This window comes from Primulina tabacum, chromosome 11, assembly GCF_025594145.1.
Source record: "Primulina tabacum isolate GXHZ01 chromosome 11, ASM2559414v2, whole genome shotgun sequence".
NCBI classification, from domain to species: Eukaryota; Viridiplantae; Streptophyta; class Magnoliopsida; order Lamiales; family Gesneriaceae; genus Primulina; species Primulina tabacum.
The window spans coordinates 7,416,186-7,439,788 of NC_134560.1; the positions used below are offsets into that span (position 1 = coordinate 7,416,186).

The window sequence follows — 23,603 nt, forward strand, 5'->3', positions numbered from 1 at the left end:
ATTGTATGTCTGAAAAAATATTTATTATATATTTATATCATAAATTTTCATAATTTATTATTTATTTTGAACATTTTTTATTTTTTAAATAATTGTTTATTTGATTTAGTAAATATATTTTATTTTTCTACGATTAGATTTTCAAATTTAAATCATATATATGAGATAGTTTTTATTATTATTAAATTAAAATATTAGTATTATTTTTTTAAAATTTTATTTCATTTTCTTTTAAAAAAATTATAAAAAATTCAAAATCAGGTTATACGGGTTGATCGGGTTGATCGGGTTGATTCGGATTCAGGTTCGGGTTAAGAGTTTTCGAGTTTGCTCGGATTCGGGTTGGGTTTGAGTTGGACAATTTTTGAATAATACTGTTGCTCAATCAGATCCAATCCACCTGACTCATCCGAATTGACACACCTAAAAACATATACCATGATATAAATTATAAATATCGAGTATCCAATTGGATGGAAGATCCCATATAATTCTGACCGTTAAATCTCAACCCTTCCTTCCTTATCACACCCACACCCCACCCCACCCCCACCCCACCCAAACCCCAACCCCCCTCACCTACCTATATCTCTTTCATCTTGCCTCTTCCAATATTCTCCCTCCCTCTGTCTCTCTCTCAGGCTTCTCTTTTAATGGTGCACTCCAATATCTTCACATTATCCGAATACTGAACCTAGCTCCACCAGCGTACAACCACCTATTCACCAAGGTACAACCACCTTACTGCATATATATACATACATACATATATATATATATGATTTGTTCATGATTGGTTTCTCAGATGTAAATGAATTCCACATTTAATTAACCTCTGCATATCAGTCATATCCGGGTTAAATACACTTGTCGCAATCTTGAATTGAATTCCGCAATAAATTGGTTAACTCTTACCTTGTAGTAAGCAGTACTGCCGTTTCATAATATATCATTACATACAAAATTTGTGCCAAGTTTAAGGTTTAAATTGCGTGCGTGCGTAATTATGAATTTCACAATTGTTTTCTTGATTTCTTGTTGTTTTTTGTGGGAAGAGTAGTCAGAAACATAAACCTGTAATGTTATTGTAATATTATCAAAATTAACGACATGAATGGCCATTAATCATTCAGGCTGGTTTACCGTTTACAGAAAATAGAGTAGCTGTAATCTTTGTTTTTGCTTTCAAAATATGGGTGGATAATTTTTTCAAGTATATTTTTGAATTCGAATTCAGTGTACCGAAAACAGGTTCAGAAGTTGAAGCTCAAATCAATTAAGGAGCTAGCTCAAGTTTCAGATATGGCACCAAAGAACTCTCGGGGCAAGCCTAAGGGTGACAAGAAGAAGAAAGACGAGAAGGGTATATTCGTATCGTTTTCCGTTTCATTTAAATTCATATATAATGTTTTAATGGATAAATAACTTGTTTTATTTCGTTGGAATTCAATAATATTGTTGGTGTTTTGCTTCAATTTTGCAGTTCTTCCAGTTGTGTTGGATATCAAAGTTATCCTCGCGGATGAAACTCATGTTCTTTTGAAGGTTTGTTACCCTACTATGCCGAATGCTTCTTCTTCTTTTTAATAAATAAATAAATATTCTCTTTTTTTTAAAATATATATATATATATATATATATATGTATGTATATCCAATAGATGAATATCATCTCATTCGTGGGCACGAAGATAGATGCGATGAATAGACATCATATCAAAACTGTATATAAATAAGGTTTGCTATGGTGTTACATGCACTAATTTTCACCACTACTTAGTTACTCGGAATGAGATGTTCAATTTTGAATTAATTTTTTTATATATTTAAGACATACATGTGCAGGGAATATCTACGGACAAGATAATAGACGTTCGTCGCCTGTTGTTAGTGAACACATTAACGTGTCATATCACTAACTTCTCCCTTTGTCATGAGGTAAATTTTTCTCCATTTTTTAACTATGCTATGAAAAAAGGAATTTGCAATTGACGACATATAACATGACAAGAAAGTTTCAAGTATGAGATGATATATTGGATTCGAGACCCAATTATAACAGATCTATCCTTCGACTAAAAATGTAACAAATTTATGTACTTTTAAAAGGGCTTACTATCAACTATTCTATTATGTCTTAAGATGGAGAATTATGTGCTTGATTATGAGGCGTTGAGATGGAGTTACTGTTTTCTATTTATTTATTTTCACTATTATATGTAAATGTTGAACTATATCTATATTTTCAAAAAAAATAAATAAAAACCTTCAAAAATCATTCTAAGATCGAATTTTATCATAGCCATCTAAGTATTATAATATAAATGTAAAAAATAGAAACTAAAAACCGAGACGAATTTTCGGGTCATTTCGTATTCGAACGAGTTTATATCTAATGATGCATTGAATTAACTAATAAAACGATGTAATGCAAAAGAAATACTTCTATTAACACATAGGGTTGATATTACTGATATGTATTAATCTTATGTTTATTTCTGCGAAACTTGATTATTATTATTTTCTTTTTTTTAAAAAAAAATAATATAAAACCTAATGGTATAGCTATGAGAGCCCAATTAGTTTGGATGACCCATTTCCTGCCTGGCCCATTAAATTACAGGTCAGGGGCCCACAACTGAAAGACTCGGTGGACGTGTCCGCACTGAAACCCTGCACCCTCACGCTAGTCGAAGGTAAAAAAGATAAACGACACGTGGGACTAAAACATATGGATTTCCTATTTTATCCCTAACTATTGTATTTATTCTCATCTCAGAGGACTACGACGAAGAGGGCGCCACGGCGCACGTTAGAAGGCTGCTCGACATCGTCTCCAGCACGACGTCGTTTGGGCCATCGAGGAACAAGGATCATTCCTCCTCCTCCTCGGCATCCAGCTTTACGGCTGGTGACGCCGGAAAGAATGTGCGAGGTGTGCAGGATGCCAAGGCCTCAAGGAAATCTAGCAAACCTCTTCGCACAAACAGTTACAAGGACGGCTCTTCCCCTCCGTCGTCACTGGCGGAGGCGAAGTACGCATCCTCGGCTTTAGTTGACGGAGAAGCGGAGATGAATAACACTTCACCTAATCTGGGGAACTTTTATGAGTTCTTCTCTCTCTCACATCTCACGCCTCCGCTTCAATGTAAGTCTCTTTCCTTCTTCTTAATCTAGTCTATCTTGCACTGCATGGGAGTGGACCATGGATTGGTTATGTCGTCCATTTCTCATGCAGCGAGCTTTCTCCTTGAGGTCAGCTTCAGTATTTCATAATTAATAACTAACTTACCCAGTCCGGGCCTACCTCTATTTTATGTGCATGTAAGTAAATTACTGAAGTCCGCCGATGATCTATCGATAACAGTTTACTTGTTCTAAATATATATTTCTTCTGTTCGCAATTTAAATAAAGTTGTAATTATCTTTGAATGAAACTTTCAATCCGTCAAAGGGGACAACAGAAGATGTGTATCAAGTGTTAGTCTTTATCCAAAATTCTGCCGAACCAGTTAGTGTTGGAACTTGGAAGTTGCAAGGGAAAAATTAGTTCCTTGTTTTTTTTTTTTACTTTTCTTGAATTATTTCTGGTCTTTCTGGGGATGTGCACTTATGGATACGTGATGACTCTGTCAGTTATAAGGATGGCCGTGAAGAAAACTGGTGGAGTTTTAGGGACTGATCATCTTTGCACTCTTGAAGTAAGTCCCTTCAAGCTTCGACTTAAATGGAGGCCTAATGATAACATAATATTCTGCAATGTGTTTTTGCAGGTGAAGTTGTGCAGCGGAAAATTGATTCTCATAGAAGCTTCCAGAAAAGGTTTTTGTAGCACTGGAAAGCAGCAGATTCTTTGTCACAGTCTGCTTGACCTGTTGAGACAACTCAGCAGAGCCTTTGATAATGTCAGTCCTACCTTTTTTCATTATTTTTTTATGTCAGCCACACACTTGATTGCTGTTATCCTTGAAATGCTCCACATTGATATTTGCAGTTATTGGTGATTTGCTTATGTTATGAACTTTAAACTTCCATCAAGTGGCTTACTGTGAGCGTGCTAATCCCTTTAGCCATCCTTGTTATGTCCTGCTTTAAGATGTAATGTTGTAATATTTTTAAAAACTGGGCTCTAGCAGCACTTCATAACAGATTATGGTGCATTACTATGGGGAAATTCCTGGAACTTGTGCAATAGTTGCCCTCACTATCTAGTGCTCTCTCATTAGGGTGCATTTCTGAAGGTGGCTCGACATATTTTTACTAACTGTGATGCACTTCTTTGTAAAGAGAAAACTCGCTTCACGTGTCCTCTGTTAGTGCCTGAAACAATTTTTGAGACCTGATAAACCTTCTTATCTCCATTTCAGGCTTACAGTGTACTCATGAAAGCATTTTCAGAAAGGAATAAGGTAAAAGCATCACTACCTTGGATTCTCTGGATCAATAGCCTTTTTGCCACGCTTTCTTTTTGCGCCAAGTTTTACATTATTCACTACTGAATTACCTATTCTTTACTGCAGTATGGGAATCTCCCTTTTGGCTTCAGATCCAACACATGGCTTGTCCCACCTGCTGCTGCACAATCACCATCTACATTTCCTCCTCTGCCTTTAGAGGATGAAAACTGGGGAGGAAATGGAGGTGGTCTAGGCAGAGGTGGAAAAAGTGATCTGCTACCTTATGCCAATGGATTTTTGTCTATTGCATCGCTGCCGTACCAAACAGATGAGGAGAGGCAGATACGAGATAGAAAAGCTTTTCTTCTTCACAGTTTATTTGTAGATGTTGCTATTTTTAAAGCCATTGCGGCTGTGAAACATGTCATGAAAACTAGAGTTTTAACTCATTCTGCTTTGGACAGTCAAATTATCCATACTGCAAAAGTTGGGGATTTATGCATTGCTATAACCAAAGATGCTTCTAATGCTAGCTGCAAAGTTGATACTAAGATTGATGGACAAGCAGCTATTGGGATGGAAACCAAAAAATTGGGTGAAAGAAACCTTCTTAAGGGGATCACCGCTGATGAAAATACTGCTGCTCATGTAAGATTCAAAGAACTCGAGGAAAGAAAGTTGTTTATCCAACATGTTCTTGCTTATGGTTTGTCAAATCTTATAATCGTGAAGTTTGTGCATGTTGGCTGCAGGATATTTCCACCCTAGGGGTTGTGAACATAAAGTTTTGCGGTTATATAGCGAGCGTGAAAGTGCAAGGGATTGACAGTGTAAACGCGAATCCTAACTCACAAAGCCTGGAGTTTCTTGATCAGCCAGAGGGTGGCGCCAATGCCCTCAACATTAACAGGTTTAGTTACTAAATACTCCCATAATTGTGCTAATCAGCACATCAATTCCAAGAAGAGATTCATTTGCTAATTCCTCTTTAGGCAAGGTCACGCCACCTCCACTCTGCTCCCCGTATTAAGTGTTCCTCATTGAATTGGATCAGCTTATATTTATTCTGGGGTTTAGTTCGCGCTATTAGTTTACAAAGTACGGCATCTCTTGATCTCTAATCTTCACTTAGAATTGATTTTGTTACTTTAATGTTGTATATTTGCAGTTTGAGGCTACTTCTTCATGAAAATGAGATACTTAAACAAAATAAGTTACCCCAGAATTCACCATTGTTAAAGTGTGATGATCTCTGTTCTTCCCAAGCTTTTGTTGAGAGAATATTGGAGGACAGCCTTTCAAAGCTTGGGGAAGAAGAAACTCATACAGATGCTTTTGTGAGATGGGAACTTGGAGCCTGCTGGGTACAGCATATACAAGATCAGAAAAAAACAGAAAAAGAGAAGAAGATATCTCATGATGAGGCCAAAAATGAGTTGAAGGTTGAGGGACTAGGAACACCTCTTAAATCCCTTAAAAATAAAAAGAAGACTTCAGATAAAAGTACTGCAGTACTACAACCTGAACATTTCAGGTCAACTGCAGATGAAGTGAACGATGAAGTTGAGAAGACTGTGAAAATTGTGACAGAATCTCAGTTTGATACTGAAACACCTGAAGGTGAACTTATGCTAAAAACCTTGTTGTCTGATGCTGCCTTTTCTCGATTAAAAGAGTCGGAGACTGGACTCCACACTAAGGTATCATGTATTTTTTGCTTTTTAAGTAAATGTCGTGTGCCATTTATTGTTGGAATCAGTTGCTTAATTTTCTTATTGTTGGTAGTCGGTGCAAGATCTAGCTGAGTTATCCCAAAAGTATTATAACGATGTCGCCCTGCCAAAGCTGGTATTTTTTTATACCTTTACTATGGAATTACATATCTTACTGAAAAATAGCATCTCTAGTCAATCTAAGTTATGCAAAACAGGTTGCAGATTTCGGTTCATTGGAACTATCACCAGTGGATGGCCGGACACTAACTGATTTCATGCATACTAGAGGTCTTCGGATGCGTTCGCTTGGACAAGTAGTAAGTTCCTCGTGGTGTTATTAACTCCTCTGTCAATTCTATATGTTTGTCGTTTTAGATATTTGAGTTATTGTTTTATATACCAAAGTAAAATTCATTGCCTTTCAATCCGAAATCAATCGGGGTTACATTTGAATTAAAGGATCTGAAATCCGAGAATTTCAAATCCATGAGATATATGGAATCTCTAGTAGTTTGGAGGATTCTTATATCCATGGGTTTCAATCTTTTTCTATAGTTTGGAGGATTCTTATATCCATGGGTTTCAATCTTTTTCTATATTATCATTGTATTTTTTTATATTTCCAATTTATTTCAAATTCTCCATATTGAAGTAATTCACAATCCAGTCCTCCAAATCAATCATTTAATCGAAATGCAATCTAAAGCTACATTTGGGATGCATGGATTTGGGTTTAACGAGAAAGTTGAAGTGAGGATTTGAAAATAAATGGATTTGAAGTATGACATGCATTAATGGGAATCTCAAGTGCCCAATAGGTGAACTATAAATATATTTGATTTTAAGGGAATTTTAAGTTCTCAATTGTTTTCTCATTGAATTTTAAATTGGTAGGAATACAGTGAAGATAGCACATATTGCAGCGTAGGATTCACTTGACCAGTCGTAAGGACCTGCATAAATGAAATCAGATAATCTTTGTCGAGATGTTGAGTTCAAGAGTAATGTTACATAGGATTTGATTGTTTTATGTTTTCTTATTTAGAAAGCCGACATTATTAATTCCTTTCAAATATTTTGTGATGTCCGAATTCTAGAAATTATCTCACATTTTACATGTAGTATGGTGGGGAATAAAACCACACATTTTACTTAGAATGCTTATTATATTTTAACAGGTTAAGCTTTCAGAGAAGTTATCACATGTGCAGTCTCTATGCATCCACGAGATGATAGTACGGGCTTTCAAGCATATTATGAATGCAGTATTATCTGCTGTCCACAAAACTGAAAACATGGCAGGAAGCATCGCAACAGCATTAAATTTGATGTTTGGATCTCCTGAAAATGGACAGCCAGGTCAGCATGTACATCCCCTTGTGTGGGGATGGCTGCAAGTGTTTCTTAAGAAGAGATATGGATGGGATCTAATCAGCTCAAACTATAATGATGTGAGAAAATTTGCAATTCTTCGTGGTTTGTGCCATAAGGTATGTCGAATTTAAGTAGCCGAAGATTGGCATAATCGATGGCTTTTAGTTTCTGAAGTGAATCCGTAAGATGTCGCTTTCTTTTCCACATGATGATTCGACTCGCCTAAATATATTTTTGGGAAAGATAATTATACATATTGGTGAAAGAACTGTATTTACTGAAAAATGTTGGACGTTCTCCATAGAAGAATCTCAAATGCAGCTCATTTGTTTGACAACTGGGCCAATGTATAATTGAGTACAAAATAAATTCTTCCTAGCGTGATTGTTGTGTACTGCCTGAGATAGTGACTAGCAATTTGGGCTTCTGCTCTCTCTCTCTCTCTCTCTCTCTCTCTCTCTCTCTCTCTCTCTCAATCATTCAACATGTTATAAAGAAAAAAATGTACACCTTTTCACGCTGTCTGGCAAGAAAAAACAAAGATATGGACCTGTTTTGTTTATTTCTTGTCTTTATTGACTGGAGATTAATTATAGAATATTTTAAAGGTTTTATATCCTATGTTTCTAGGTGGGTATTGAACTGGTATCAAGAGACTACAGCATGGAATCTGCACGGCCTTTCCGAATGGAAGACATTGTTAGTCTAGTACCAGTGCATAAGGTTATTTCAGACCTTTTTATTCCTATGATGAGGCACATTATAGATTCTTGGTGTGTTATAGATGCAATAAATTGTCAGTGGTTTCTTACAGCAAGCAGCATGCTCTTCTGCTGATGGACGCCAGCTCTTGGAATCTTCTAAAACAGCTCTGGATAAAGGAAAACTTGAAGAAGCTGTCACCTATGGAACAAAGGTGGATTATAGATAATGTTCAAAATAATTCCATGTCCTTTTAACAATAAGTTTAGTTAGGTTTCTTTCTGACAGCTTTTCTGGGTGATGATAAGGTCAGTAAACTATCTAGAATCTGTGGAGAATTTTATTTTTGATTCATGAATTATTACATTCGTGTTTTCAAATTACAGCTAAAAAAAATTGAGTGGAAATGACCATTATAAACACATTTCTTATGTCTAATCTTGAGGTTAATAATTAACTGAATGACTGCAACATTATTGCAGGCCCTTGCAAAGTTGGTTGCAGTATGTGGACCCTATCATCGAATGACAGCTGGTGCTTACAGCCTTCTTGCTGTTGTTTTATATCACACCGGAGACTTCAACCAGGTACATGTCCTGTCTGCTTTACTTTATCGCAATGGCATCTAAGAAAAAACACTATCAGCATGTTGTTATCCTAAGGCCCAGTAGTGTATGTAAATCACCTACCAGATTGAATATATTCTCTATGTCTCACTGTTTAGAATATCTGCAGTCCACTTTATTTTGTTGATCATACACAGGCAACAATTTATCAGCAAAAAGCCTTGGATATCAACGAAAGAGAGTTAGGGCTTGATCATCCAGATACTATGAAAAGTTACGGGGATCTTGCTGTCTTCTATTATAGACTCCAGCACACAGAACTGGCTCTCAAGTATGCGTTCTTGATTTACAGTCATTGTAACCTTTATATTTTGTCGAGTGTGATTTCATTATGGTAAGTTCATTTTCGAAAAAGGTTTTTATATTTTGAAGAAAAAATCAAACCTTCTGCATGTAAATGATCCCGTCCAGGCTATACAGAAATATACTGTTTGTTTACCCTTAAAAAACAATGGTTTCCGTCGTTTCGTATTGATATATGGAGTATGTAGCCTTTTTATTGATACGAAAATAATCGTATGTTCGCTTGTTTTGGCTTATTAAAACCGTTACTCTTTTTACATGAATTAACTTTGACAACGTATAAGTCCTGTGATCCAGTCTGCGGTATGAAGATAAACAATGGGAACTTGGAGTGAAGAATATGTGCCTAAATTATTATAAACACTGACATCAAGTTTAAGACGTTTCTTCTAGGCTCAGCCTCCACATTTACAACGGCTCAGTTGCATACTGATATGGCTGAATTTATTGGAAAAAAGTGTATCATCTGAATAAAAATCGGCATTTTTAGGGCAAGTTAGACCCTGAGACAATGAGTGCTTGAATCGTTGGCAAGTAAGAATGGAGCTCATTTTATGCATGTGAGATGGCAAAATTATTCCTGACAAGAATAGATAAAATAAATCGTGAGGATTGTTTGAATTCGCCTAGAAGACTTGTATTCCACTGGTGACTGGTCCGGAAACATGATTGAATAAAAAAGTAATTAGGCTGGGAAAAGAAACATGCTAAAATGTTAGATCTGTTTGTGTAACCTTACTGAGTGACATCCATTCAATCTCCTTTAATTGATGTAGAAGAACCATGATAACCATGTAGATGTGAGTGTGTGTGTTTGTTATTGTATTTTAGCTTTCCCCTTGTGGAAACAACATTTTCTCTTGATGTATTTATTAGTTTTACTTATGTGTTTCCTTTTTCATTGTATAGATATGTTAAGCGAGCATTGTATTTGTTGCATCTTACATGTGGCCCATCACACCCAAATACTGCTGCAACATACATAAATGTTGCTATGATGGAGGAAGGGCTTGGTAATGTTCATATTGCTCTAAGATACCTTCATAAAGCTCTGAAATGCAACCAAAGGCTTCTTGGGCCAGATCATATTCAGGTCATTGTATATTTTGCTGAGATTTTTCCCATTTCATTTATAGAGATGCTGGTTGTAATTTTGTAACTTACTACTGAAAGCGTCACTTTAAGAATGATTACCCCCTTATCTCGTTCCAATGCAATATGCTTCGTGGTGCTTATGTGTATGTGTTTAGGGATAATAAGAGTTGGTATTTTCATTCTTCCTTCCAAACATACAAAGAAAATGAAGCACATGCTTACAACTGTTGTTTGTTCTCTTTTATGGATTCTTTCGGATAAGCTGTGTGGGTTTGAATTTTCTATTTTCTCAAATTAGAATTCTTTGGTGTTTTGTCTCTTCATGATGAATTATTCTTGTTCCAGTTGTTATGTAGGATTGTGCTAGCATTGTTTAAAAATGATATGCTAATTCATTTAATATTTTCCAGACTGCTGCTAGTTATCATGCCATCGCAATTGCCCTCTCCTTGATGGAAGCATATCCTTTGAGTGTTCAGCATGAACAAACAACCTTGAAGATACTTCGGGCAAAGCTTGGACCAGATGATCTCCGAACTCAGGTACTTGGGTTTTTTTGAGTCCAGAATTGTATGATCATCACAAATTTTTGTGTTCTAGCCTTTTCATTGCTTGATAGCAGTAGAAATTGTGTAAACTTTTTATGGGTGTTTGAATGTTACAATAAGTGGCGCTGATCAACATAATTTGCTTTACGACCTTGACATTTGTTATCTCTTATCACTGAGTTTTTAGCAATTATTTTGAAGGCTACGAAGGAAAAATTCTCTCTCTGTGTTGATCCCTTGAAGGTTGTTACAATATTTATGGGCCTCGTTGATTTTTCCTGCAGGATGCCGCTGCATGGCTTGAGTATTTTGAATCCAAGGCATTTGAGCAGCAAGAAGCTGCTCGAAATGGGACACGGAAGCCAGATGCTTCTATAGCCAGCAAGGGCCATCTTAGGTAAATCAACATTTTCTGGGCGATTTCTAAAATCGATGCACTTGATCTTGCCGCAGTAGTCATAGCCCCATTTTTAACTCTGAACATAGAGGGAAACCTTTTTATCGTTTAACAAACGTTATCAATAGATAAGTTGACTGGTGGACTCCAGTGCTGGAACGTGTTTTGTTATCAGGATCCATATCCATGTGGAATGTGATATTTCCCATTGTACTCCTTTAGCTTTATTACCTTTGAGTGACTCAGAATCTTGAGATGTGGCTTCGATTCTAATTTTAATGACATGCTACCTGCATATCTGGTCCCTGGAAGTGAGGTTTCTTTGTGAAATTTTGAACGCGTTGCTGATAAGGGATGGGCTCTAAAATCAATGTGCAAATATTAGAGTTTAAATGACATTTTGAAAACCTGATAAACCCTAGTAGAGAATGTGAGAAAGGGTTATACCTTTCTGTTGATTGGAAATAACTGCATTGCATGCTTTACGTTTTCTTGTGGTCTCATAGTTGCAATCTGTCTCTTAAAATAGACCTACCTTCAACAAATTGCATAATGTTACTATGAAATCTCTCTCTTAAAATAGACCTACCTTCAACAAATTGCATAATGTCTTCCTCTTCGGAGAAAGATTATATTTGGGAAGTATGGATGTTCTTTCGTTCTTACTGATGATTTCTCTTTCAGTGTATCAGATTTGCTCGACTACATTAATCCAAATCATGATGCAAAAGGGAAAGATGCTATGGGAGTAAAGAGAAGAAATTATGTTGCAAAGGTTAAATTTTTTGCTTCTTTTGTCGGTAAATTAAAATACGTTGATAACAAAATAGATACAATTACGCTGGACATATCTAGGTGATTGCAAAGTTAAGCTAGCTAGCTACATACTCTGTGTGAACTCCCGTCTCTTTGACATTCATGAGTTCTACCAAAGCTTGTTATCATACTATATAGGGATTAGGGTGCCTTCTCTAAAATGATGTGCACTTTGACTTGATCGACAAATATTCATTTTTCAAAAACACGCCTATTTTTACATTTGTGTTTCATTTCTAGGCAAAAGAAAAATCCCTGCAACTAAATCTCGACTCAGACTCTGAAATGCTCCTGCTCCCAAAAGATGTCCATAAGGAGGAGTCAGATGAAGACAAACAAGTCACTAACTCCGATGTAGAGCCCAACTTGGACAATGTATCTTCTCCTCTGCCAATTTGGTCTGAAGAAAATACACAGGTACATACGCAGGAAAATCCCACTCAGCTTGAACAGCCTTTGCCAGAGAAACCTGCAGAGAAAATGCCAGTGATTTCAAATGATATCTTACCTGAAGCTCATGCTGAAGGGGAAGATGGATGGCAGCCAGTTCAACGACCCAGGTCAGCTGGCCTGCTTGGAAGACGAGTAAGGCAGCGACGTCAGCACACAGTTAAGATGTTTGGTCATCAGAAGAAAGATTTTGTTGCTGAAGTGGATCATAGTAGACTTAAGAATAACAATCGAACTGGTAAATATTATGTGTTAAAAAAACAGGGGACTTCTCCCGAAAGTTTTTCGGAATATTATGCACCGAAGAATCCATCACCTGGAAGTAAGTTTGGTAGGAAAATTGTTAAAACTGTGGCATACAGAGTGAAGTCTGTGTGTTCATCCCACATGGATGCTGCTGTAGAGTCTGTTGATAATGAAGGTAAGACATTTTACTCTACATCTGATGAAGGGTCAACTTTTCTACCAAAAGAGACTGGAACAGTGGCAAAGAGAAGTTCAATAATTAGTGTGGGTGAGTCCCCGTCATACAAGGAAGTAGCCCTGGCACCACCAGGTACCATACCTATGTTGCAGGCGAAACTTCCCCAGAGTGACATCCAATACAATAGGCAAGTTAAAGAACATGGTGAACAACAATATGAAACAAAAGAAAAAAACGAGTCGCTGGAATTAAATAGAGAAAATCAGGAAGAGAAAATTGTGAATATAGTAGTTGATCGCACAGAGCAGTCAAAAGATGATACCGAGGCTTCAAACAAAGAAGAGGAATTTCAGGCAGATGATGCTAAGAATGATGAAAACCTCGTGCTTGTGACTGAGAGTATTGCATCCGTTCAATCCAGTGGGAATGAATGTAATCAAATTGATGAACAATGTTCCTTGACAGATAGCATATCAGAATCTGTACATTCTCCAGAAATCAGTACTTGTAGTGCAGATTCATCAAACACTGTAGGACATAATGATGACACGAAATCTAATTTGCAAGGGTTTGAAGGAACGAATGTAGAACGTCCAGTGATAGGTCCGAATGACTCCAGAGAAGTTTCCAACAGGAAGTTGTCTGCAGCAGCACCACCATTTAATCCATCAATAGGTGCTGCGCGTGTTGCACCTTTGCCTTTGAATATTTTTCTCCCTTCTGGTCCAGGAGCTGTTCCACCTGTTGGGCCTTGGCAGATGAATATGACCCTTCATCCAGGTCCTGTTACTATTTTACCCAATTCAATGTGCTCTCTCCATCACCCTTATCCATCTCCCCCACCAACACCTAACATGATCCACCCATTGCCATTTATGTACCCTCCGTATTCTCAACCCCAAGCTATACCACCCAGCACCTTTCCGGTAACTAGTAGCTCATTTCATCTAAGTCATTTTCCTTGGCAACGGAATATATGTTCCAACGGTTCAGAGGTTATTCCTATCACGGTTTGGCCTGGCTGCCATCCAATAGAATTTCCTTCCTCACCAACTGTGGTGGAATCAATTTCTGAACCCATAGTGGAGACAAAGACACAATCTATCAACTCTGAAAACCTAAATTTGGCGCCTGATTTACCTTTGGATCTTAACCCTGGGAACGAGTATAAGAAAGAATTAGTTCTTTCAGCATCAGAAGCGGGAGACTTGAAAGATATGGACGTAATTAGATCAGGGAATGAGGACAATATTCATTATTCAGTTAGTCCCTTAAACAGCAGTAATGGTTCCAATGAAAATGCTGGCGGACACAACAATCAACACTGTGCAGAGACAGCATCAGAAAGCTGACGATGATAAGACCTTCAACATTTTAGTTACAGGGAGAAGGAACAGAAGGCAGATACTGAGAATGCCATTCAGTTTGCTGAAAAGACAGAATAATTCAGAGTCATTCAAAGTTGTATACAGTAGAGTAGTAAGGGAAACAGAACTTCCTAGATCTACCAGTTTTGACTCTAGTGAAACTAGTACCGCTAATGCGACATGAGGTTATTTTTATCACTAATTATAGTTCAAGCTGATTAAAAGGAAGTGGAGATTATGTTACAAAACACAAAAGTGACAAATGCTAGCTTTGGTATTTGGAGGTTCGTTGGATTCCCGAGTGAGTTGCTGATTATTTGCAGGTTGCTTCCTTTAAGCTTTCTTTTTTTCTAATCTCTCTCTCTCTCTCTGGTGGATGACTGGAACTTGTTTTCCTCAAAAATTTATATAGCACTGGTTTCAGTTTGTTGAGATTCACTGAACTGATGGACAATCCTCTGGCTAAGAGAAGGAAGGTTTATGTTATCTGGCCTGAGTGGCTATTCTTATATCTGCCTGCATGATTAATATCATCCTCACATACTGGTTGTTTGTATGGTTGCATTTTACGAGGAGTTGCTAGCTGATTTTCTTAAATTTTGTAAAGAGAACACTTCATCATGCTCTTAGTAACCAGATTAGTCTTGGGGTTACCATCATTTTCGAATTAGCTTGGCTAAGTAGAGGTTTAATGTAAAAGTTAACCGTAGCATATTGTTATGTTTTTTTTTTTGTTTTTTAATACAATGGGGGTGGGGGGATTCTTATCTACCTAAACAACCCACACAAGTGGGATTCTAACTCAAAACCAATTGGATCTTGGGGCCTCACCCTTGTACCATGTTATGAAACTCAGTTTGTGCACTGCTGGATAAGTTAAAGTTTTATGGCAATCAGATGAAAGGTACTGGATACTGATGAAGAAATTAAGGTTCTACCATAGGTCATCTTCTTGAATCATGTTAAAGAGTTTTTTGGTAATCACCTTGACACGATCGAAGTACTTATTAGTGTGCCCTTGACAGTATGTTATTCTGATTCGTTCTCTGGAATATTTAAGGAATTTAAGTTTTATGAGCATCTTTTCCTTGCCAATTTTTTAAAATATATATTTATATATATATATATATATATATATATATATATATATATATTCACCTTGTTTTTACTCGTCTGATCCATGTCTTCTTTAAATATGTAGGTTTCGTTGGAGATTCATATTTGGATTATCCGTGGTTTTTTTATTAGATCGTTGCATCTTCATTCGGGATCAAATTTCGTCAGTGCATCATACAGAAATTGAAGTCCATGGTATTCATTCGTTTATAGAAGAGGAATTTGCCATCTTTTGTTTCTGCCTCAAATAATGTTGCTTACAAGACAATGGTTATTCACCCTCCACATTGTATTGTGAAAACTCATCTAGTTTCCTGACATGGTGGAAGACAACTAGAAAATGTGGAGCGGGAATAACACTTGTTTTTTGAACCTGCGTTTCTTTTTTCTTTTTTTACAAATTTCAAATGGATTAATAAGTACTAAATCTTCGAATTTTTGGTGATATTTTACGCACGAGTTAGCTTTCATTTGTCTTTATTTACTATCACGTCATTGATCGGTTATTCTTTGGATTACACAAGACTGCTTAATTCTGTGAAGTGTAAACTATCTTTAGAAATTACTCCGTGGAAAGTAAATATCATCTGGAAAGAAGAGATACATGGCATAGATTTTCTCTTCAAATTCATAGCTCGAAAAATGGTCTGAAGCAGTACTTGATTATTGAATGTTGAGGTAAGTCGACAGAGTAAAGCTGACTATATATTCATTGCTATGCTAATCTCTGCTATAGAAGCTGAATTTGCTGATCACACACTTTATTTCACTTACCACAGTTTAACCTTAAACCACGTTGTATTTATCAGTTATGAATTTAGATTCTCCCTTGTAAATGTTTGATGTACGGACAACCCATTCACATCCCATATAATTATATACCCGTAGATTTAATACCATTTCCACTCAACCCCAACCCGCCTGTCCTTCCCTCCAGTCAAGCTTGTACAAGATGTTGAAATTACGGACTGTCGGAGGCGCTCTCTCTCGACGTTGTGCAGTTCCGTACTCGCTAGTCAAAGGAATTGCAGAGTAAAAAACCACATCTTCCCACACGAACCAACTGAAGTAACAAACCTGCAACACATCTATACTGCATAAAAAGTGTCATTGTGATCTTGGCATCCTAAAGATATGCTCTTCTCCACTCTTTTCATCAACTTCAAAAACCCATTTGCTCTTGTCACCCCTTTTCATGATCCTCCTCCTCTCTGTACCTCTTTCCTTGTTCCCAAAGTCATTACTTTTGCCAATCATTGTAATCTCCATACCTCTACCGATAGGATGCTTCATAGACCTCACTTCAGTTTTGTTTTCCACCCCTCTCAAGTGTCCTCCCAACCCTTTTCCTCCTCCCAACAGATTGTTTGCCACCACCACCGATCTCGTAGGATTCACATCAAGCTTTTCGAGTAACCTTCCATAGTTATCCGCCTTACAATCTACTAAAGAGAAGTCTATGTTCTCATAATCGTGCAACACATCTACAGGGTTCCCGGTCTTGAATTCTACCATGTCGTGTAAGCCCGAATCATCAATTGCTTTCTGGGATCTGTCGAGTTTTGGCTCGGGAAGGATGCACACAAGTTTTCCTCCAGTTTGTCGTGCTGCTGCTGCTAAAGCTACTGTGGATGGGGACACATCGGATGTCACCTCCACAATTAGTTTTGCGCTCATTCCGGCCGCCAAAGCAGATATGAATTCGTTGCTTTCAGGTATTTGTGTTTCACATGAACTGCACTCTTTCTTGCATTTGCCACACTGTTTTTGGACAAGAGGAGTTGTGCAAGAAAACTTTGATGAGAATCATGCGGTTGTAAAAGAACAAAACAAGCCAATAAACAGATGGGTGGAATCCTAGTTAACGTTGGATTTATTTTGGAAACAAGGAAAAAAGATTAAATTGCATTGTTCAAAAGCTGCAATTATTTTCTCATCTTAAGCGCAAAGCATGGCAAACTACATAATAATTGGAATCACAAGAGAATGTTAATATCTTGTTTTCTACATCAAAAATAGAATAAGGTCAATCCACAATGAGAATGAATATCCATTTATTATTTTGAAGCACACTGCATGATTCAAGTAATATCTGTTGTATGCATGGAACATAAAAGACCATATATATTTTGATGAGGGATAAAACAAATTAAATACCAGTTTGAGGGCATCAAGATATGCATTTGTAGCACTTTTTGAAGACCATTCCATTCTATTGTATTCGAATTGATGGGAATCGTGCCTGAAAATATGAACTTTTTACCTGGAGAAAAATCAAATATGGTTGGATCGTGGAAAAGGGTTTTTCGACTTTCTTGTATTGTTCCTAGTTTTTTCTTTACTTAATTTGAAGGTTGGTTGTCATGTGGGAGACAATTAAGGAGATTCAGCAATTATTAGAGGGATATGGTTTTTACATTGACAAAAATTGGTCCCAAACTCCGAATTTATTGGAATACTTTGACCAATCAAGTCACGGAATTTTGTAACCTCTGACGCGATGAGAATTCTGGGACCTTCTCTGTTTCAATTGTCATCCCTGTCTAGATCTTGTCGCGAAAGAGATGTTACGACATAACAAATCGGCCTTTTAAGAAAATGTTAAATCAAATAAACGCGATAACATGTAATTTTTATGAGTTTATTCAATCGATTATATCTTAGAAATGATGAGAAGATAAGAGGAGATGTGCTAAAACTCAAATGTTTTTATAATACTTTGAATATTCAATTTTTTTTATGACAGTAAAACTTATCATCATTACTCTTCGATACATGTTAGATAAACTCACAGTGTAATGTAATAATCTGTAAATCCTATTAATTAGATAAACCTTTATTGTTCAATTATTTTATTGATTACACACATATGAGCTCAAGTAACAAGATATTGAAACACATCTATATGATCATATTTCCATTGGATAGTCAAGCCCATCTCCATAATAATATATACATTCGTGAAAATTTGATTTTATACATATCTGCACTAAAAATATTATGGAAAAAATTCTACTAAAACAAACTCAACCAAGTATTTCCTTAAAATACATATAAATAATTACTTTTTAATTGTAAAATCACTTAAATATGATATTGATAGCATGTAGTTCTTCTAACACCAGATTCTCAAGTTTGTAACGAAATCTTGCATACAAGATGTAGTCGTAAAAATCTTCTCCCCGATTTTTTTTTAAAAAAAACTTCAACATGAACGAAATCCTATAGGAAGATATAAAAATAATAACACTCACTTACCAAGTTTTTGTTTCACTCGTAATTTCAAGCCTAAAAATATTGGAAGATGAGTGCTAGTGGTGATCAAATTTTTTTATTAACCACTTAAATCGAATTGCACCGCAACGTTTTTCATAATATTTTATAAAAATCGCGATTAAAAATAGTTATCATAAATTGCACCGCATACGTGGTTCGGTTATTTTTTTTACCAAGAATTGCACCAAACCGCACTGTCTAAATCGTTTGCCATAATATTTGACTTAGCATTATAATAATTTGTAAACAACATATTCAATTAAAGAAGTCGTTATTCGTTATATATCAACATTATTCAAAATTATGACTCATACAAAGAAAACTTGTCTTCTTCTTAATTATTCATCAGATTAGTCTTTTATCAGAGTATTTATTTCTTTTAGCATAATATTTTGTTTGAAGTTTGAAAGTAAAAAAATAATAAAATAATATAAATGTTATTTTTGTTTTGAGTGTGTTGTATTGTTAAATTATTAACTTAGTTTTGAATCTTGATTATCGTTTTATCAAGTTTTATCTTTGTATGATTTGAACTATATTTTATATTTGAAGACACTATAGTGTTGTTGTTTTTAAATAAATGAGAATATATGTTCTAATATTTTTAATTTAAAAAAACCGTGAAACCGCTCAAAACCGTAAGAATAATTCTACATGTCGAATCGTTATTATTTTTTTAAAATACTAACCGATCGTATATAACAATTCGGTTTAAATTTTAAAAAAAAATCGCAAAACTATACAGTGATCACTGATATATAAAGAGGATGGATAATGCCTCGTGAGTGGCGGCAACTTTTGAGCATAAATCATCGGTAAATTTCAGAAAAATACATATTTCAATGTTTCAATTAAGATTCAGTACCTAGCCATAATTTTTTAGGAATCAGTACCTGACAATGATATACTTTTAGTTTTAACTCCTTTCAAACCAAAATTTACATTTTTACCCTTTATTATTTAAATAAATATATTATTTTATCCATAAAAATTACATGTGTCTTCTCCATTTAAAATATAATTTTAAAAAACTATTTTTTCTTAATTATCATGGAATAAAAGTAAATACTTATTTTGACATACAAAGTACCTATTATGGGCTTTCATATACTTGATTTCGCTCATTGAATACTTCAAATAAATAAGAAAATAGTATATTTTCGAGCATTCACCATAAATTCAGCCATTGTTGGTCATTTCATGAAAAATGCATTAGGATGACTTATTCATGTCATTTTAATTATTTTTTAAAAAAAAACATAGGTCATCACTCATCATGAAATAATATTTAAGTATTTATTTTGGAGTTCTAAATGCTTGATTTGACTCTTTGAATACTCTAAATGTGTAAGAAAATACTGGATCTTTGAGCTATCACAATAAATTCAATAATTGTTGGTCTTTTCGTTGAAAATACATTAAGATGAGTTATTCATGTCATCTAATTTTTGAAAAAACACAGTTTCTCAATCATTGTTGAATTAGAAAAAGTACATATTTTGATCGATAACATACCTATTTTGTGGTTCCAAATATTTGATTTGGCTATTTGAATACTTCAAATGTATAAGAAAATACTTAAGTTTCAAGTAATATTAAGTGACTTTTGATGGTGTCATTTGTGAAGTTAAAATGTGATACTTAAATTGGTACAAATAGTAGCTAATTAGAATCTATAAATACATGATTTTACCTCTTAAATACTCGTATCCAATTATTTGAGGATGCAAAAATATAATTTGAAGTTAATATTAAATGACACCGATGATGATATTCGTGAAGTAAAAAATGTGATAGCTAAATTAATGCAAATAATACATAATTTGAGTCCACAAATACTTGATTTTAACTTTTAAATACTCAAATTCGATTGAGTATGTCAAAATATATAGTTTGAAGATAATATTGAGTGTTTTTTGATGATGAAATTTGTGAATAAAAAACATGTTACCTAAATTAGTACAAATAATACCTAATTTGATTTCACATATACTTGATTTTACCCTTTTAAGACTCGATTTTGATTATTTTGGGATATATAAAAATATATAGTTTTCAAGTAATATTAAGTGACTTTTGATGTGTCATTTGTGAAGTTAAAATGTGATACCTAAATTAGTACAAAATGTATCTAATTCGAGTATATCAATACCTAATTTTACTTCCTAAATGAGAAGTACTTAATTTGAGTTTACAAATACTTGATTTCGTAAATGAGATACTCACAATATGTATTAAAATACTATATATTCCAATAAGCAACGTAAGTTCACTAAGTGTTGGTATTTTTATCGAATATATATTTGGATGACATATTCATCTCATTTAATATTTTTTAAAAAACAAAAACAAATTCTCAACTAAGCATGAAAATTTTAAAGTACTTAATTTTCCTTGAGAAGTACATAATTTGAGTTTGCAAATACTTGATTTCGTAAATGAGATACTCATAATATGTATTAAAATACTGGATATTTGAATAAGCAACGTAAGTTCACCAAATATTGGTATTTCCATGTAATAAGCATTTGGATAACATATTCATATCATTTAATATTTTTTTTGTAAAAAAAAACAAAACAAATTCTCGATTAAGCATGTAAATTTTAAAGTACTTATTTTTATTTGAGAAGTATCTAATTTGATATTGCAAATATTTGATTTGGTACATGAAATATTCATATTATGTAATGGAATACTGGATATTCGAATATGCAACGTAAGCTCACCAAGTATTTATATTTCCATGGAAGATGCATTTGGATGACATATTCACCTCATTTAATATTTAAAAAAAAAAACAAATTCCCAGCTAAGTATTGAAATTTTAAAATACTTAGTTTTACTTGAGAAGTATTTAATTTGAGTTTGCAAATACTTAATATCTTAAGTGAGATACTCACAATATGTATTAAAATACTGTATATTCGAATAGGCAACGTAAGTTCACCAAGTGTTAATCTTTCCATGAAAGATGCATGGTACAAAGAGTATCTAAATTGGTGAAGTTAAAATATGATAGCTAAATTGGTACAAAGAGTATCTAATGTGAGTTCGCAAATACTTGATTTTACTCCCTAAATACTTATATCAACCTGTTTGGGGTTGTCAAATTATATAGTTTGAAGTTAATATTGAGTGATCTTTGATGATGACATTCGTGAAGTAAAAATGTGATACCTAAATTGATACAAATAATACATAATACGAGTCCACAAATACTTGATTTTATCATTTAAATACTCAAATTCGATTATTTGATGATGTCTGTTGGGTGCAATAATTGTCCCTGCTTGGTAGAACAACCGAACCGTGGTGCTTGAGCTGATGTGCGGTTTAAAAGATTTGAGTTACACCATTACTACTAGCTATAACTTTTGGTAAAGTGGCAAGCGCTCGGTCCTACAATTGGTATAAAAGCCAAGGTCACAGGTTCGATTCTCATTGATTGCGATCAGTGTAATTATTGGGAGGGAAGATTGTTGAGTGCAATAATTGTCCCTGCTTGGTATAACAATAGAACCGTGGTGCTTGAGTTGCTGTGTGATTTAAAAGATTTGAGTTGTACCATTACTACTAGCTATAACTTTTGGTAAAGTGGTAAGCGCTCGGTCCTACAATGTCAAAATATATAATTTGAAGTCAATATTGAGTGGTCTTTGAAGATGAGATCCGTGAAATAAAAATGTGATACTTAAATTGTTAGAAATATTACATAATTAGATTACACTGATAATTAATTTTACTATTTAAAAACTCAAATTTGATAATAAATATAATGAAAGAATATTGATACATATAATGAATGATTATCAATAAATATTATAAATGAATACTAATGAGGATGATATCAAATGAAGTATTACCTTGTCATTTAATAAATACCAACAAGCATTGTGAATGAATAATGATATTATAAATTAATACTCATAAGTATAAAGAAAAAAATACTAATAAGTATAATGAATAATTACCAATAAGTATTATGTCAAATAAGTATAATTGTCAAATAAGTCATTCAATGAATATCAAAAAGTATTGCAAATTAATATTGATAACTATTTTATAAATCATTAATCCAAGAATCGATAGATATGCTTAAAGTACAAACTTCAAGCTCATTTACGAACTATGTTCATAATGAATCTCTAAATTAGTCCATGATGAATAATGAACTATGTTTATTTATTTAAATGACATGAATAAGTATCCTAATGAATTTTCCATCGAAAGATTGCCTATTTGAATATCCAGTATTTTAATGCATATTGTGAGTATTTCATTTATGAAATCAAGTATTTGCAAACTCAAATTAGGTGCTTCTAAGATAAAATTAAGTACTTCAAAATTTTCATGCTTATTTGAGAAATATTTTTTACCAAAAAATATTAAATAAAATGAATATGTAATCCGAATGCATCTTCCATGGAAAGACCAATACTTGGTGGACTTACAGTTGCATATTCGAATCCAGTAGTCTATTACATATTATGAGTATTTCGTGTACCAAATCAAGTATTTGCAATATGAAAATAGGTAATTCTCGAAATAAAATTAAATACTTTTATATATTCATGCACATTTGGTAATTTGTTTATTTAAAAAAATATATTAAATGAGATGAATATATCATCCAAATAAATATTCCATAGAAAGATCAACTACTTGGTGAACTTACGTTGCATATTCGAATATCCAGTATTCTATGAGTATCTCATGTACCAAATCAAGTATTTACAATATGAAATTATGTACTTTTCAAGTAAAACTAAGTACTTTAAAATTTTCATGCTTATTTGAGAATTTGATTTTGGTTTTTTTCAAAAAATATATTAAATGAGATAAATATGTCATCTAAACGAATCTTACATTAAAAGCCAACACTTGGTAAACTTACTTTGCATATTCGAATATCTAGTATTTTATTACATATTATGAGTATATCATGTACCAAAACAAGTATTTGCAAATTCAAATTAGGTACTTCTCCTCCAAATG

General features: G+C 34.3%; 2 protein-coding genes across 2 annotated transcripts; one reads left to right on the forward strand and one right to left on the reverse strand.

The window, feature by feature from the left end:
• The first annotated feature begins 594 nt into the window (after positions 1–594).
• On the forward strand, positions 595–15,799 carry LOC142517730 (protein REDUCED CHLOROPLAST COVERAGE 1-like). Its single transcript, XM_075620132.1, is given in 26 exon segments — positions 595–730; positions 1,252–1,363; positions 1,484–1,545; positions 1,845–1,937; positions 2,623–2,695; positions 2,779–3,147; positions 3,636–3,700; positions 3,773–3,904; positions 4,367–4,408; positions 4,520–5,044; positions 5,149–5,306; positions 5,565–6,096; positions 6,182–6,244; positions 6,327–6,428; positions 7,290–7,601; positions 8,116–8,208; positions 8,300–8,401; positions 8,670–8,774; positions 8,951–9,084; positions 10,026–10,209; positions 10,622–10,753; positions 11,044–11,156; positions 11,841–11,931; positions 12,213–14,171; positions 14,173–14,536; positions 15,415–15,799. Coding segments are annotated over 24 exon segments (5,727 nt in total). The 5' UTR covers positions 595–730; positions 1,252–1,302; the 3' UTR covers positions 14,398–14,536; positions 15,415–15,799.
• LOC142517731 (uncharacterized) lies at positions 15,343–17,707 on the reverse strand. The gene is made up of 2 exons (XM_075620133.1): positions 17,487–17,707; positions 15,343–17,090 (listed from the first exon to the last, which is right to left on the reverse strand). Exons 1-2 carry the CDS (start codon positions 17,538–17,540, stop codon positions 16,437–16,439), a joined length of 708 nt encoding a protein of 235 aa, XP_075476248.1. The 5' UTR covers positions 17,541–17,707; the 3' UTR covers positions 15,343–16,436.
• Between the last annotated feature and the right edge of the window lie 5,896 nt (positions 17,708–23,603).

Excerpts from the sequence above, each read along its gene's own strand:
- LOC142517731 (XM_075620133.1), bottom strand. The coding sequence starts at position 17,540 with ATGGAATGGTCTTCAAAAAGTGCTACAAATGCATATCTTGATGCCCTC. Across the intron at positions 17,091-17,486 it reads ATCTTGATGCCCTCAAACTG|TGTGGCAAATGCAAGAAAGA; the intron begins GTATTTAATTTG and ends GTCCAAAAACAG.